The 18,053-nt window shown below is 39.8% G+C and overlaps 1 protein-coding gene across 6 annotated transcripts in view; it reads left to right on the top strand.

The window, feature by feature from the left end:
- The window catches only part of LOC131675125 (trithorax group protein osa), a 1,031,961-nt gene extending 1,024,651 nt beyond the window's left edge, over positions 1 to 7,310 (top strand). For all 6 annotated transcript variants that reach the window (XM_058953975.1, XM_058953976.1, XM_058953974.1 and 3 more), the window contains one exon: positions 4,614 to 7,310. In XM_058953975.1, the coding sequence (XP_058809958.1) occupies positions 4,614 to 6,899 (2,286 nt within the window). In that variant the 3' untranslated portion in view covers positions 6,900 to 7,310. The remainder of the gene's footprint in view (positions 1 to 4,613) is intronic.
- The last annotated feature ends 10,743 nt before the right edge of the window (positions 7,311 to 18,053 follow it).

The following is an 18,053-nucleotide window of genomic DNA, read 5'->3' as shown; positions in this document are numbered from 1 at the left end:
CCAGCCTTGACAAGAAGGTGTCGATGCTCGCATTGCCCTCTCCAGAGAACCTGAGTTTCCATCCTCGGACAATGCGACCGACGTCCCTTGTTGACGACCACAGGTTTGACATCTGTTGGGATGACCACGTGCTCGGCGGGTGGTTGTCCACTTCAGCATTAACTCCACTGAGTTGATGCTGTCCACCCTCTCCGAAAGGGAGCGTCCGGCGGGGGGTCCTGCCGGTGGCCCCCGTGGGCCTCTGTCCGGGTCTAGCTGGGGTACTCTGGGGTAGCCTGGTGTCGTAATGGCATGTGAAGGTGTCCTGGAATGCTACGCTCCTACGCGTGTTCTCCTGTTGCCGCGCTTCGTTGGATATATTCGCATCGTCTTGCCGTATATTTCTGTTTTCGGCGTTTTCTAATGCGCTGATCCTGTCGGATTGATTGTCCAGTTGGTCCTTCACATTGCTGCTGTTGCTGAGGATTTGGTCTAATACTTTTGTTAGACTCAACATATTCAATCCCAGTGAGTCTAGCAGCTCCAGTTTCTTCTCATTTTCTCTGGACCGGAAAATGAGGTCTTGGATCATCACCGTGAATGCCGGCGGGAGTTGGAACTGGCTGCCATCCTCAGCCGTTATAGTAATACAGTTATTACTGTTCGTGTTCTCGCCGCTGTCCATGACATTTGCGATGTTTATCGCGGTTTTCTGTACTCGCGATATTACCTCCGCACTCTGCATCAGCTGGGCTAGCGGGTGTTCTCCCTCTTGCTCGGATGCTGTGTGTTCCGCGCATAGGGATACAATCAGTTCCGAGCGTAGGGCAGCTCTTCTTGCTGGATTGCTATGCTGGTTGCCGACTTCCGCGAAATCTGCTGCGGAGTAGTCGCCAAGCAACCAGTTATGCAGTCGTGCAGCTCTCGAGAGCTTGTTCCCGCTTGTTTTGAGTTCCAGGTGTTCGAGGTACTCATAGATTTCCTCCTCCTGGAGCGTCTATACCCAGTTTTCTATTTCTGTCTGAGTGCGGTCCATTTTGTTCTGTTAGTTGTTTGCGGCTTGTTTCAGGCGAAATTTACACGCTTGTTACGCATGGTGCGAGTGCGAGTGCTGTTTTACAACAAAAAAATGGTACGCAAGTAAAAAAAATTTTTATCGGCCGACAGTAGGCTCAATCAAGGGCGTTTAACAACGTATTTGCCGAAAGACTCTTCGCTCGTTATTACGCAATATACTGATCCTGCCTATCAGACGCACTAACTGTTTGTTAGCGCGGTTGTTTTGGTTAGTATCTAAAATATTTTAACGAGCGTTGCGCGTAGTCACCAATAACCGCAGCTAATAATATTAAAAAAAACGTTTACTTTAAGACAAGACAATATCAAATAAAATTATCAAATTGAATTAATTTCGTTTGAAAGTTGCTGGTGTTAGTTTTCCCCGGGTAGCTGGATCTCCACTGGTTCATTTTCAATCGCGCGCATTCCGTCTGCTCGCATGCCGAATTCTGTTGTCACATTTTTCGTCTCCCGGTAAGTGCTGCCCCCGCAGGCAGCTACTAGGTTAGGTGATTAGCGTTAATTTGACGTTTACCGTCACAGATTATATTGATTACCTTTATTTTTAACGGTAGAAAAAGGAGAATCGATTACTGGTCTCAAAACACTTTACTTTCGCTTGATCCTATAGTAAATGCTATGACATAAGATGAATTTTTAGAACTGAAACGTTTCATAAAATACTCCAAAACTTAAGATAAGAATTTAGAAGATAAAATATGGAGAGTAAGGGCTATCACTAATATATTTAGAAGTAATATAACAAAAAATTTAGTTATTTTTTATTAAATATATCAGTAGATGAAAGTATAATTAAATTTTTCGGTAGATATTAGAGAGATTAACCAATATATAAAAGATAAACCCACACCTTGGGAAATAAAATTACAGTATTTATATACACCATCTGGATATTTGTTGAATTTTCAAATTTACTGTGGAAGAGAAATAAAAAAGTAATGAAGATCTAAGTGTTTGTAATCTTGGATCCAGAGTAGATATAAAAATGCTAGAATATTTTTTAGAAACAGTTGCTATTGGTGAGTTAAAACAATATTATGTACTTTCGATAACTTTTTTACAAGTCCAGATTTGTTGGTATACCTTCAGAAACTAAAAATAAGAGCAACTAGTACAGTTAGACAAGTTCATGTTTATGAAATGAATACCATAAATAAGAAACAAAAGTTTTCCAGTAATTATTGAGCTAAATAAGAAATGTAATCGAGGTTCTTATTAAGTAAAACATGATCAAAATGGTAGCTTAAATTATATCTCTCTTAAAGATTCAAAAGTTAGATATTGCAATGTTTTATTTGAGAAAAGCATCCAAGACAAAGTTTTCTTCTCACTAATTAATCAATAGTTCTATTCGAAAGCAGTCATATCTGCTGCAACGGTAGTCGATTCAATTAATCGATCCGTTCGCAATTCTGTTCCTCGCGCGTTAGTTCGAACAATTAAGAGAGAGAGAGGGGGCGCGCGAGCATTTGAATAAATAGTTACGCCTCAGCGGTTTACGCGACATTACCGCCAAATCTATTTTTGCATTGTGTTTCGCCGATATTAAAGTTTTTTGGGATAATTTTACGTGCGAAAGTGCAACGGAGTGATCGCAGCAATAGGAAGCAGCGGCACAGATTAGCAGCAGAAAATTGCAGGCAATAGGAGAGCGAGGCAGCACAGCAGATTGAGTGGAGGAGCAGCGGCAGTTGATTTACTACATCAACAATTACGGTTGATCACCATAATTACACCACAGGGTTGGTGCACCTCCCGTTATTATTGCGTGACAAAATACATTCGGTATTTTGTCAACCGTGATAGCGATTTTTTTTGTATTCGCGCCAAGCGTTAGTTTCGCGGCAAATTTCGAATCTTCTCTCTCTCTCTCTCTCTCTCTCTCTCTCACCGAATAATAATTCATTATAAAATCCTATTCTCGTGCGTTAGTCTTTCGGCCCATAAAAAACTGTAATTATTTTTACTAATTAAAGTTAGTCAATTTCATTCGCCGATTACGTCATTTAATTTCCCATTAGCTTAAGCGATTTGTAAAAGGCTTAGGTTTTAATTCGATTACATCTAGGAGATTAAGCGGATTAGGCGTAAAGTCGCCCACATCTAAGATACATCGAGTGTCACAAGTCACGTGACTTAAGGTGAGTTCATCTCCGTTGGATAGATAAGAGAAATCATCTGACGTAAAGGCGAATACACGTATCACTATACGTGTTCAACGGAGTGGCGGTTAGCTCTGCATCGTGGGAGTTTATGCTTCAATAAATTTCCGATTTTTTTCTGATAATCTCCCCCGTTACACTGCATTAAAAAAATAAAATCGTATAGGTTTCATTGTAATGAACATATAAGCTCAACGTGTTTTACTGATTTTCATCATAGCAATTATTATGAGCTCATTAGAACTGATAAGAAAAAGATCTAGTTTATTAAAAATTGTATAAATACACACATGAATACTGTAAAAAACGCGAAAAATATTTATGAAAAAACTGCTTTGGAAATATCCATGAGAAAAAGTAAGATAATTGAAAAAAAAATTGCGAATAGCCATTATAATCATGATCAAACCTTCATAAATAGCCCTTCTCAGGTCTCATGATGTGCTAAATTCGTTCGAGCAACCTCTTCGTAGTGCACATTGGGTAAAACTAATGCCGACAGTATGCTAATAAAAAAAAATTCTAATAGTAGCACCCTATTTTTATGAAAGAAAATAATTTTGTCTTCGATATTCGACAAAATTTCACTCTTAACTTGAACCCAAACCCTTACTTGCTACCTCTTGTAGAAGGATGGTATACAAAATTGGAACTTAAAAATTAATTGAGCACTCCCCGAAAACCCAATGGTATCCTGTTTGACTGCGAAAAAAATAATATTTTTTCATATATTCTTATCTGTAAATCGTACATTTGGATATATCTATCAATATTTTTGATAAAAAATCATTTTTACAGTAATATCCATAAAGATTATGGTGTTTACAGCAACAAATTCACTTTACAGATACTTGGAATATTCAAGAGTAAATACTACTCCTTTATAATGGCTGAAACTCTTTTCTAAAGAATCGTAAGGTCAATTTGATCTCAGCAACCGATAGTGTAGCTAGAATTACTTATAGCAACAAAATTTTATTTTCGTTTTCGATCTTGTTTTTTTCTAATCCTATCGGAAATATCGAGTGTCCAAAAATATCCGCTTAGGCACTAATGGTTTAGGTTAATTCAAAACTTGATTTTTCTATGAGCTATTAATATAATATTCGCAATTATTATGATAAGCTTGATCACATCCGATGATTCATTTTTCTTGGTCATCGATTATGAAATTTACTCGATCCTTGTAGCGCGAAATATATATAGGAAAAAATTATACCACTACTTTTTGATTTTTTTGTGCATATCAAGCGATTTTTGCTCTCATTTATTTATTTAGCCACAATTTATCTTTGTACACTATCATAATCAATAAATTGTTAATGAATTATTTCGTAATATTTTAAATGCTGTATCTAAAGAATAATTAAAATAAAATACTATATTTTTCAGAACCAGCATGGCATAAGTTCTTCTATCAATCAGCAGTCAATAACAAAACGGGAAATGACTTTTCCAGTGGAGAGTATAGAAGCAGTTTCTCCATTATTATATAAGCGGAGAAAGATATCCCGTACTGATGTAGCTCCTGTAGAAGCATGGAGAATTATGATGGCACTAAGATCCGGTCTATTAGCAGAAAGTTGTTGGGCTTTGGATGTATTAAATATTCTTTTGTTTGATGATACCTCAATTCATTATTTTGGATTAACTCATTTACCAGGATTATTAGATATTTTATTAGAACATTTTTCTCGTTCACTATCTGATATGTTTGATTCTACATTAATCGAAAAAAATCGATTTTATGAGCGGCAAATAAGTAATTTAAAAATTGATCTTGGAGCAGTTACTAATTCAATCAGGCCAGAAGATTGCATTAAACTGATTTCTTGCTCTAATTATACTTTATTAACCAGAAAAGGAAGATCAGTAAAATTTGTCCCTCGAGATGATGACATATTTATACTGGACGATCAGCGGGCTTGGGATATTGAATATACTGAATCAGATGTAGAACCTTGGCAGATTGACAGTAAAACTATAAACTATATAGTTACTTGTTTCGAAACTGAAGTAAGAAATATTTCATTCTCAAACTATTCAAATGAAGAAACTAATATTATACAAAAAAAATTATCTAAAGAACAAAAAGATGATTTTGGAAAGAACGAAATGGACATAAACAAACATATTGAAGCATGCAACAATAATTCTCACGACGTAGTTACATTTGGCTTTACGTCTGTTGATGATAAGCATAAATGCATTGAACCCAGACAACTATTAGATAAAAAAAAGAAATCGAAAACCTTAAGTGATGTATTATTAAGAATTAAAAAGGTACCAATTGAAATGAGTGAGATTACAAAAGAACTTTTTGAGAAAAAACATGATAATACTAAAAAAGATATTATTATAATGTCTCCAAATTCCATTTATACTGATCAATCAAATAAAAGTCCATCGTCTTACAACAATGGAATATTTTCTTCTAGTCCTCAAATTGATACAGGATCTACCAAATCGTTCATGTACAATCAAACAGAAAATAAAAAAGTTATTATTCCAGCTCAATCTGAGGATCAGACTATAAAGTCACAAACTTTTAGAAATAACTTATTTTCAAAAATAAGTAAAGACTATATTGTTACAGAAGATGAAATCAAATTAAAGATAAAAGACCCATCTGGAACTTTGAAAAGAAGAAATATAAGTGATTATGAAGATGAAAGCTATTCACGCGATGAAGCCAGTTTATATCTCATTACTGAAACGCAAGATAATTTAGCTCGTCGATGCGTATGTCTTTCAACAATTTTGAGAAATTTGACATTTATTCCTGGAAATGAAACTGAATTCGCAAAAAATATTACATTTCTTAGTTTATTAGGAAAACTTCTTTTACTTTATCATGATCATCCAGTGCGTACACAAAAAACGCGTAACTATGATCGTGAGGAAGACGCAGATTTTGTAGATTCGTGCAGCAGTTTACAAGGTGAAACTGAATGGTGGTGGGATTTTCTGTATCATATACGGGAAAATGTTTTGGTTATGGCAGCAAATATTGCTGGTCACATTGATTTAAGCCAATATTCAGAGGAAATATCCCGACCAGTCTTAGATGGACTTCTTCACTGGGCTGTTTGTCCTGCTGCTCATGGTCAAGATCCCTTTCCCACTGTTAATGTGAATTCATCTCTTTCACCTCAGAGATTGGCTCTAGAAGCTCTTTGTAAACTTTGTGTCACAGAGAGTAACGTGGATCTTGTGGTTGCAACGCCACCTTTTTCAAGACTTCAAAAACTGTGTTCGGTATTATCACGGCTGCTTTGTCGAAGTGAAGAACAAGTACTCAGAGAATTTGGTGTAAATTTATTACACTTTCTTTCAGCAGCGGACAGTGGAGTAGCCCGTACTATTGCTTTACAAACTCCCTGCATAGCTTTATTAGTTGCTTTTATCGAACAAGCAGAAAATAATGCTTTAACTGTAGCAAATCAACATGGAATAGCAGCTTTACGAGAAAATCCTGAGTCTATGGGCACAAGTTTAGACATGTTAAGACGCGCTGCTGGAACATTATTGCATCTTTCAAGACACCCAGATAATAAAGCATTATTACTTCAACATGAATCTCGCCTTTTGGCACTTGTTATGAGTCAAATTTTAGATCAACAAGTTGCAGCTATTGTAGCTAGAGTACTTTTTCAATGTTCTCGTGCAACAACTTAATTATTTACTTCTCAATTATATAAAAATTATTAGATGATTAGGCTTGGAACTTTATTAATTCCATTATACTGGCACAATGAGTATTACCTATTTGTAATTTTGCAATGGCCAAGAGTTAAAAAATGGCATACAATGTTATTATCGAAGCAAATGTACAATATTGCTTATCCACTATAGGACTACTTGCTATATGTGCGTTATATACATAAGTTATGAATAAAAATAACTTTCTTGATCATTTCATATTAATAACTTATCATGAACATAATATGAGTTATAGAAAACTTATTGCTCTTGGCAATATTTATGTATAATTATTGTATTTATAAAATTCATAATAAGATAAAATACGTCAAATGGATACTCCAATTTTAAGCTCAAGCAATTTTTATAAATGAATGCGTCAATCGATTTTTTCCTCAAACCCAAAGATGTAAACGATAGATTTCAAGTAAAATTTTTTGTTTGAATAAATACGGCAACTGATACCATGACGCAAATTAGGGGGCATCACTAGTACCCTTTTCTCAGCGTGAGCAGTACTTTATTTGTTGAATTTTATAACCTTCAAGGGCTTCGCCGTAATTTCTGTTGGTAATGATTAACATAAATCAAAATATATAAATATATATATACTCGTGGGGCTACGCTCGCCAACCCCCATAATTGTAAAAGTTTATTTACAGGATAATATTTTTTTGAAGTAAATTTTATTATATCATTTTAAAAACTCATATACAGGGTGTCCCACTTTACAGTCTTGGAAGGTCTTTGATATTATGTGACATTGACTTTGACCTTGAAAATGATCCTCAAAACGACTAACTTTTGTTTGAAACGTTTTTCTCTTTTTCTTTTATAGTTTTAGACATTCCGGTGCGTAAGGTAAAATGAGACACACCCTATATCTATAATTTACATATAATTCACATATAATTATAATTTATAATAATTATTGATTTTTAAGTGTCATCAACACGACATAGTGGTATCATAGAATATCATGTAGAATAACCACTTAGAGTCAAAGGAATGTATCAAATGGTATTATCTAATATTTTATTCAAAATATAACATTTATGCATTAAATATAGTATTATTTTATAGAATGTACATAAATGACATAGTTTTTTATGTCAAATTCTTGACATGTTGGTGTCATTTTAGACATAGTGGTAATATACGAGTACGTACGAGGTGTGTTCAAAAAGTAAGGTGACTTTGTATTTTTAAGAAAAAATAATTATTTATTTATCAATATTTATGTTGTCCCCTTCACAGTAATCCCCCTCAGATACAATACACTTATGTCAACGGTTTTTCCAATCCTCAAAGCACTTCTCATAAGCACTTTTCAGTATAGCCTTGAGCTCTTCCAGCGATGCAGTCTATCTCTTCAATCGTTGCAAATCTCCGTCCTTTCATAGGTCTCTTTAGTTTTCGGAACAAGAAAAAGTCACATGGGGCCAAATCCGGTGAATATGGTGGCTAAGGCATGATTGTGGTGTTGTTTTTGGCCAAAAAATCTCTCACAAGCAAAGATAAGTGAGCAGGGGCATTATCGTGATGCAAAAGCCATGAATTGTTTTTCCACAATTCTGGGCGTTTTCTTCGTATTGCTTCTCGCAAACGGTGCATAACTTCAAGATAATACTGTTTATTGACCGTACGTCCATATGGTAAGAACTCCTGATGCACCACGCCATGGTAATCGAAGAAAACAGTGAGCAAAACTTTGACATTTGATCGAAGTTGGCGTGCTTTTTCGGTCTTGGCTTATCTGGGCTCTTCCATTGGGACGATTGGACTTTGATTTCGATATCATAACCATATACCTATGATTCGTCACCAGTTATGACCCTTTTGAGTAAATCTGGGACGTCGTTGACGTCATTCAACAGTTCTTGAGCGATGCTCATGCGACGGTTCTTTTGGTCAAAATTTAGCAATTTCGGAACAAACTTCGCTGACACACGTCTCATGCCCAAAACGTTAGAAAATATTTCATAGCACGAGCCAAGCGGTATACCAACATCCTCAGCAACTTCTCTGATATCAGCAACTTCGACGATTTTCCAGAACAATTTTCTTCACTGCTTGAACGTTTTCATCAGTTGTTGACGTGCTTGGGCGTCCAGAGCGAGGCTCGTCATTGGCATCTTCCCGGCCATCTTGGAAGAGTTTGTACTACTTGTAAACATTTTTTTTACTCGCGGATCTCTACCGAAGACGGGACTGTCAGCGTCCAGACCAAGCTCTCATCTATAAAGAGCCTCCAACCGTCGTCGACCGGACGCTCGCGCATGACCATGTAACGAAAGCTCGTTCGTTATCAGTTTTGAAGGTGGGTAAGTGAGGTGCACTAGCTCATAGCAATTGAGGCGGGAACGGGGGGAAAGACAAAGAAATCAAAGTGGTTAGGGAATTATACACAAAACACAAACTCGCATTTAAACAAATCTAATTCCAATCAAATTACACTTGGATTTCAAAACCGTAGTTGAATAACCGCATAATAATAAACCGCATTATAAAATGAACTCTTATAATCCACTTTACAAACTCTTAACCTAATAAACACAATGGTGTCGCGAACACGTCTTAACACTATAGAACAATAGGGAACAAAGAACAAGTTAACTAACTAATCGCGCTTACAAATCTATACGAAACACAACGCGCGTCGCTCGGCAGATGACCGCCTTGACGACTTAAGCTACTTAGCTAAAAGAGAAAGTCGCCCGGCGAGGGATCGCTTGGACGATTTCTATTTGAGCGATTTATGACGCCGACCGTAATTAGAGCAGGTAGCCGGCGTGTGCACGCCTTGCTACCTACCTAACGTTTACGATTACGTGCTGTGCCATATCGCAAAAGAGAGAGAGAGAGAGAGAGAGAGAGAGAGAAATTAACTTGCGAGACTTGACCTTCGATACTGGAACGGGAGGCCTGGCTGCGCCCTGCGCTCGATGTTGCTAGCCGTCGCTGGGCAATTCCTGCCGGCTCCTCCGGGTAGCGTTCCGAGCAGATGCTAGAACAAGGCAGTCGTCCTCTATCCTCTCGGTTCTCCTCGGCCCTTGGCGGCGTGTGCGTTCGGCTGACCCTTCATCTTCAACTGCACTTTTCGACTTTTTTACCTCTGGCCATCTACCGTCTTACTCACTGCTCGACTCATTACCGTCTGTCTTCCGATCGGCTGGAAAACCTTCTGACTGGCCGTTCGACTTACTACCGTCTGTGTCGTTCGTTTTCTCTCCACGATCGACAGCTTCTTCCTCGTTCTTTTTCTCTCCCCACTTGACCTACTTATTAGGCGGCACGTGATCAATGCGTTAATTGGTTCGCGACGTGCGCCTGCCTAATCTTGCATAGGGCACGCACGCCCCCAACTCTCTCTCTCTCTTTCTAACATCTCTAAACTATCGTCAGCGTAACAGCTTCGGCCCTGTTCGGCCTCGCTCGGCAATCTCCGTCGGCTGAAACAAAGACCATGCATTAGGCGCATTCTTAAATGCGCCTAACGCTGATCACCATGTCTTGCCGAGAGAGAGGGGGGAATTGAGGAAAATACCGACGAGAATAAGCGCAGCGCTTGCCCTCGTCATAACCATGTCGCATCTGGAACTACGCGCAGCGCTTATCGTATCCCAATTGCTGACTGACACCGCTTCTACTCTGTGGGTCCCCGTTTCAGCTTGTCATCTCTGGAGCGACTCCCGTATCGCTCAGTCTTCAGTCTGACGAGCCAGTGGGAAACGACTTGATGGACAACTGTGTTGCTCATGTCCCAGAATTGACTTCTGGAGCGACGCTACATCACGTGCTTACTGATCAGAACCCTGCGGACATCGCTTCAAGGGGCATTGGTTCAGACTTCCTCAAGGACCTCTTTGGTGGACCAGACCCAGCTGGATTTCCAACCTTCAGGCCAACTAACCCCAGATTTCTCCCTCCATTGACCAATCACTCGCCACCACATCGCTCGCTCGACGCCGAATCCCAGTCTACCCAGAAGGACCGGGATCTTCGTCTCTTCAAGAACTTCTGAACGCTTGGAGGCCTTCTCCGTGGTACAATGAGAGCTCGGTACCCGTTAACCGGCTCAAATCCAGAACAGTCAAGGCCACTGGAACCAGTGAGAACCCTCGACCTTAGTTGGGCGTTCCTGATATGCGTCCGTCTTTCGCAACATCAGACTTTTGCCGCCACGATCAAGATGCTCCAGGGATCTACATACCGACTCCCTATTGCGCTACGAGCGCTCGAGACCTTCCTTGACGACAAAGGACTGATGCGAGTTGGCGGGCGGCTCTCACAATGTCTACTGCCTTTTGATGAGCACCAACCAGTTCTCTTAAATGGACGCTCACATTTCGTGGAGCTCGTTCTTCGATGGGCCCTCAGTCGAAGTCTGCACTAGAGTTTCCGTGCAACCTACGCCAGAGCCCTGTAAAGGGTTTTGATTACTGGAGGCAAGACGCGCATAAAGCGCCATATCCACCAGTGTCTAGTCTACGTCCGGATTTCTGCGAAGACAGCCACTCAGAGAAAGGCCTCTCTTGCAGCTGTAAAAGTGACTCCCTCTTGGCCCTTCAGTCACTACGGAGTAGACTACGCCGGCCCATTCCCTCGTTGCCGGAGCCAAGGACGGGGGTTACCCACCCTTAAGGGATACGTGTGGCGCTCTCTGTATGCATGAGAACGAAAGCGACCCACTTAGAGCTCATCGACGACCTGACCACCGCCATCTTGGTAGGTGGCCTCACATGCTTATTTTAATCGGGAGGAGAGGGTGCCCCAACGAGATCTAGAGCGACAACGGCACTAACTTCCGCGGTACCAGTCTAGAGTTCCGATGGTTGCTACGTGAAGCCGAAATCGACTAGGGGCTGGTGCAAGACCATAGAGGGAGCGCTAGTGCAAGACGGCGTCTCTCGGAAGTTCATCCCCCCGGCAGCTCTCCACTTTGGCGGCCTCCGGGAGGCCGGCGTGAAGAGCATGAAGGCCCACCTTTCTCGAGTCGCTGCTCTCCGACGTCTCACATATGAGAAGTTTTAAAAGCTCCTTGTTTCCATCGAGGCTACGTAGAACAGCCGACCACTCGATCTGTCTACAGGAGGCCTCTGCGACCTAGACGCCTTAATGCCGAGCTACTTTCTCATTGGCACATTCGCCACCTCCATTCCCCAACCACACTCGGAAGCAGCCCGCTTGGAGCGAGCCCAGCACTGATAGCTCGTCCAGGCCATGGAGGATCATTTTTGGGACCGCTGGAGCCGTGAGTACCTCAATACTTTGTGCCAGCGACCCAAGTGGAGGACAGCCCAGCCGAATCTCCAGATCACTAATCTGGTCGTTACCACGGACCACTTGCTTTTGCGCCGAGACGGAAGGTGGACCCTCGGCTGCATCATCAACACCTACCCCGAACCCGACGGTCTTGTTCGCATTGCGAGAATCAGAATCACATCCGAGGAATATACTCGGCCCGTAGTCAAGCTAGCGCTGCTAACATCTCATCACCACGTCAAGCCGTCGGCATAGGACTCACCTCACCACCAGAGAAGAAAGAAGATCATTCCCGGAACGAGGCGGGTGGGATGTTTGGACGAGCTGCGTTCGATCTGCCGTGACTTCCTCGGCGCTCTACCTGAGGCTCCCTTCTCTGTCGCTTAGCGTCGGCTTGGTACGGAGCAAGGTCTGCCCTCTCCTGAGTGCCTCCGTCATCAACGAAGTGGCGCCACTTCCGTTCCAGCTATCAGTGACTTCATACCTCCACGTCAACGCTCGCTTAACCAAACTTCTATTCCGTATTAGTTTTACGAGAAGGAATAAAGGTACAACGTTTTCAATACTGGACGTCAATTTTATTTAAGCCTTTTCTCCTCTCCTAGCACGAACTCAACGCGCACCACGTATCAAGTATAAGCTTTATATTTTTCATAGTATCGTAACAGATAATGCAATCTTTTATTAATTTAGGAATGATTAAAAAGAAAACATTGTTGACTACCCCATTTTACATTTAAATAAATTTGTTTTTTAATGTCACCGATTTCTGACCCGTAGCCACTTTAATGATGTGCTCGCTAATTGGATGAGTTGTTTATCCTTAAAAATATTTAAATTTTGATTATAAAATTCCTCCGAAATAGTAGAAATTTCGCTACCCGAATCAAGTAAAGCTTTAACTGGAGTATTATCTAATAAAAGAAGTACGAGGTATGATCAAAAAGTAAGGTGAATTTTGAAATTTAGCGGGCTACGTCCGTTCGATCTTCGACTTTTTTATTTGGTTATGTCGGTACACTCGTCTAGAACATACGTTCCAAATTTCAGCTTTGTAGTATGTTTGGTTTGTTTGTGAGAGACATCAAGGTTAGAAGTGTTTTGCGTGCTCCACGATTTGCTGCTGTCTAAAAACATGGATCAAAGAGTTTGCATTAAATTTTGTGTGAAAAATGGAATCAAATGTTCCAAAACACTTGAAATGCTGAAAGTGGCATACGGTGAGTCTACTTTAAGCCAAAAAAATGTTTACAAGTGGTATAAACTCTTCCAAGAAGGCCGAGAAGACACCGACGACGAACCTCGTTCTGGACGCCCCAGCACATCAACAACTGATGAGAATGTTGAAGAAGTGAAGAAAATAGTGTTGGGAAATCGTCGAATTACCATTAGAGAAATTGCTGATGATATTGGCATCTCATTTGGTTCGTGCCAATCAATTTTGACGAGTGTTTTAGACATGAGACGTGTGTCAGCGAAGTTTGTTCCGAAATTGCTCAATTTCGACCAAAAGAAACGTCGCATGAGCATCGCCAAAGAGCTACTGAATAACGTCAACGATGATCCAGACACGGCTGGGCACGACCCAGCCACAACACTCCAATTCTCGTTCGTGCATCGGGCGTGTCTTCGAAAACGAACGTTGACGAGGTCGCGCGGCCAACACCGGAAAACCGTTAACTCCGGTTAAATCCGCGCGCATACTTTCCCTGCTAAATCCCAGCAGAGACTCTCTCCTTAAATTTTCGTGGTGATCCGCAACTAGAGCGCTCTCTCTCTCTCTCTCTCTTTTCCTCTTCCACGCCATCTCGATCGCTCAAGCCGTCAACTCAGCCCGTACACAGCACCGCAAAACAAAATCCAAGCATGAGTATGCGTGCCACACGCACACACTCTCAGCTTAGCACGGCACGTGGACACTGGCGAGAGCTAAACGGACGAAATCACCCTAGCCGAGATTCTTCGTTACAATTAAAAAATTCACCATTAATTTCTCATCTAGGATTTTCAAAAATTGTTAATAATTCTTTAAAGTTTAATTTTCACGTATCGTCTGATTTTAATGTTACTACTCGTTGCAAGCTATCGCATTTCTCCGATTTTCGAGAAACAACACTTACGCGTTTCCCGACGAGATACTTGGTACGCTTACGTCTAATGGAATAGATTTTGTATTAGTATTATAATTGTTATAACTTTTATTAATTGATTTACTATTTTCAACAGTTATACTATTTATTTGTTGATCTACGCCACAATTTTTTTGAGCATGACGTGAACTAATATAATCATCATTGTCCAGTGAAGATAAAATTTTAATGAATTCCGAAATCTTTTTTATGTGTCTTACTCACACCTAGCCTGAAGCTAACTTAACTTTCATGAAAATGGTGACGTATACGGCTCACGGGGATCGATTGAGTGTTAATTATAACCAATAAATCCGTTCACACGAAAATCCTAGCTGATCCTATTTTCAAATTATGAGTAATAAACAAAAATTTTATCGAAAAATGCGAAAAATGAATAAGTAATAAGTAAAGAGGTACATAAATATGTATATAAATACACTTTTACACAGCACATCATTTATATATATATATATATATCTTTCTAATTTTCGCTCTATCATTTATTCATGTACTTAAGCTTTATAAAATAAATTTTATAAGTACTATTAAACGCGCTTGAGTATATCCATATGATTCCCTGTTATTGCTTATTATATATAACCGATTACGGATAAATATATACGAATACGTCCGATCGAATATTTCACGATCGCGGTATCGGGAGTCCGGATTCGAATCTACGGAAACTTTGTGATAGTCCAATCAACAGAGAAATTGTCAGACAAAAATTCCGGGATTGGTTTTTTCGACAAAAATCGCTTAAGTACAATGTAAATAGGAACTCTTGATAAAATGCAACTCCTAATTTTTTGCCAGATTTTTCTTATGAGCGCTCAAAGTTGGCGAAATATGGTTTTTTCAATCTGCAAGCCACGGTATGCATTTTAGCTGAAAAAGTTTTGTATAAAAGTTGTAGGTAATAGCAAAAGCTACAATTTGAGCTGTCGTGCCAGTTTTTTCGTTTGTTAGTTATTGAAAAAAGCCCCCAAAACCCTTAATAATGGCCATTTTTACTATATCGAATATTTATTGCAAAAAGAACTTTTTTTAATGTTTATGACTCTTAAAAGAAAGCTCTTGTGATTCTAAAAAAAATGAATCGTCGCACGACTATTTATTTTTATTAGTTACTGATATATTCTAATTAGTTAATTAAGAGACGTCCAAAGTACGGGGCTGTAAAATTTTTTTGGCCGAAGATATCGAGTTGTAAAACAATTCAATCTCTTTGTCAAAACGTCAATTTTAATAAATGATTGGGAACGAATCAAAAAATTAATTTGCAACCCCTAAATTTTGACTTTAAAAAAGTGCGCCTTTTTTCTTTTATAAACAATTAGAATTGCGGCTTCCCTATGCATTATAGAGATTTCTATTTTAGAAATTCACATATCTGAGATCAAGGTGCATATTTTGAAAAAAAAAAAATTGTTTTTCGACCAATAGGAGCCGAGATAATTTTTTTTTGTTTAAATCGCCATTGTTGTAATAATGAAAATTAACAAATCGGTCCAAGGGCATTCGATCGTTATTAAGTTATATTTTCTTATTACGATACAAGGCTTTAGATATTTTGGCTTTTTAACAATTAAAATGACATTTCATTTCCAGCACGAGAAAAGCCAAAGGCCGGAGGCGGTGGTGGGCGGCCTCCCTCGCGCGCTTGGAAATATTGAAAGTCCGCGTTCAAATCGACGCGCTTCGCAAAAATCAGGCTTATCTCGCGAACTATTGCATCAAATTCGATCATTTTTTTTTCATTTGGGGTAGCTTCAAAATTTATTGAGATTGGTGTAGTTGTAATTACTATATTTAGTGCCAATCGTTTATTATTAACTTAATTGAATTCATACATATCAGTGTATGTATAAATTCCAATTAATTATTACTTGCTATCCGTAAATATGGATAAGGATAAATAATAATCAATATATTTTCAATTATTAATAATAATATTTTAATTTATATGCATACATAGGCTATAGTTTATATGATTTCTTATTTTCTAATCGTGCCTAGTTCTTTTCGGCGCAGACTCATTTATTTCGTTTTCATTGCATTCTTCATTCAACATTACTTCTACAAGACTACTTAAATTATACTCTTCGTTGTCAATATCTTTTACGTTCGTACAGCAAAATACACACAAGCGAGAACATTTGAGGCCATGTTTGCTGCACAAAGCTTTACAGCCTTTTTGGAATATATATATATATATATATATATATATATATATATATATATATTGTAACGGAGAAATCCAGTCGTCCTTCAACGGATGGCTCGTGACTGTCCGTACAAATTATTTATTCGGGGATTCGGGAAGCAAAGGTCGTTCCCGCGGCTAAATAACGCGCCGAGCACACGCGTTAATCGTACGCGAACCGTTATATTCAGGATGGGAGTGACGACATAGGTGAAGAAGGAAAAAAAAAGGGGGGCGGGAGTAGGTGTAACAACAAGCTTTAATAATAATTGTATTAATGACAAAACAAAAGAGTAAATAAAGCCAACGCAAAATCAAACAACTAAATCAAATCAAATAATTGGCTAACAAAATATGAAATAAAGAAAATGCGAAAGAAAAAGAAATTACAAAATAATCAAGGTGAAGAAACAAAGAAATACAAATAAAGAGAAAATCATAAAATAAAGCGAAACTACAAACCAAAGAAAATCGAAATACAAAAGAAAAGGTTACAATAAAAATAAACGACCCGAGATACAATAATGAACGACCTCGCAATCGGCAGGGCTGCCGAACTGCGAGGTGTTTATTCGACGCCTCGGACAGAGAGAGAGAGAGAAAGAGAAAACACCACACCGACCTTGCCTCGCGTTAACTCCGTTGTCCGCCTCGGTGCTCCTATACTCGTCTCCAAAATACTCTGCAAATACAAGCGGGATATCTAGGCGACCGCTCTCTTTGTATCCTCGTTTCTCCCTCGTCCCTTGCTGCGGTGTTGTTGTCGATTGTTATGTTCCTGTTGTTGTGAATGTTGCGGTTAATTACTGTTGTTGTTATTGTTGTTGTTACTGCTACGTTTATTCCTGTTGTTGTGGCTGTTGTTAATATGTTTCGGGTGTGTTCGTCTGCTGTTGTTGCGAGGAGTGTGCGTGTGTGTGTATATGTGTATCGTGCCGTGCCTCGTTCCGCCCAGCTAAGCAAATCGGCGCGAGACTCACACTCACCAGCTCACCAAGATGGCCGCACGCGCGCACATGCCCGCGTCACCTCGCCGGTCGCCCACGTGCACCGGTGCCGGCTTCGCAATTTATACGAAACTTTAAACGAACACTTCGCGCACCGGGCACGTATCACATGTAACTCAAGTCTTCGGCGAGGGCGCGGGAACTCACGGACAAAACAAGATAATTCGGAAAATTTGTGTGCGCGCGGCGGGCCGTACGACTTTCCAGCAGATACTGCCGATCTTCTCTCGTCAAGCCGGCGAGATGCGCGCGCAGGTCTGCCAGCGACTCGCCGGCTTTCCCCTATCTTCTGTCTCTCTCTCTCTCGCTACGCTCTCCTCGTTGGCTCCCTCCAATCGCCGCCGTTGCCGTCGCACCTCGAAAGAAAAGAGCAAGACGGAGTAATTAGAGTGTGCTCAACTGGCGCACTCTCCCAGCTCGGCGAGGCACACGGGGAATCGGTGAGAGCCCGGCGGAGAGCAACGGTCGAGCCGTGATTCTCCGTCACAATATATATATATATATATATATATATATATAT

This window comes from Phymastichus coffea, unplaced genomic scaffold (assembly GCF_024137745.1).
Source record: "Phymastichus coffea isolate CEN01 unplaced genomic scaffold, Cenicafe_Pcof_1.1 PCOF00016, whole genome shotgun sequence".
NCBI lineage: Eukaryota > Metazoa > Arthropoda > Insecta > Hymenoptera > Eulophidae > Phymastichus > Phymastichus coffea.
Note: the sequence above shows the minus strand (reverse complement) of the source record. Positions and strands in the feature narration are given on the sequence as shown.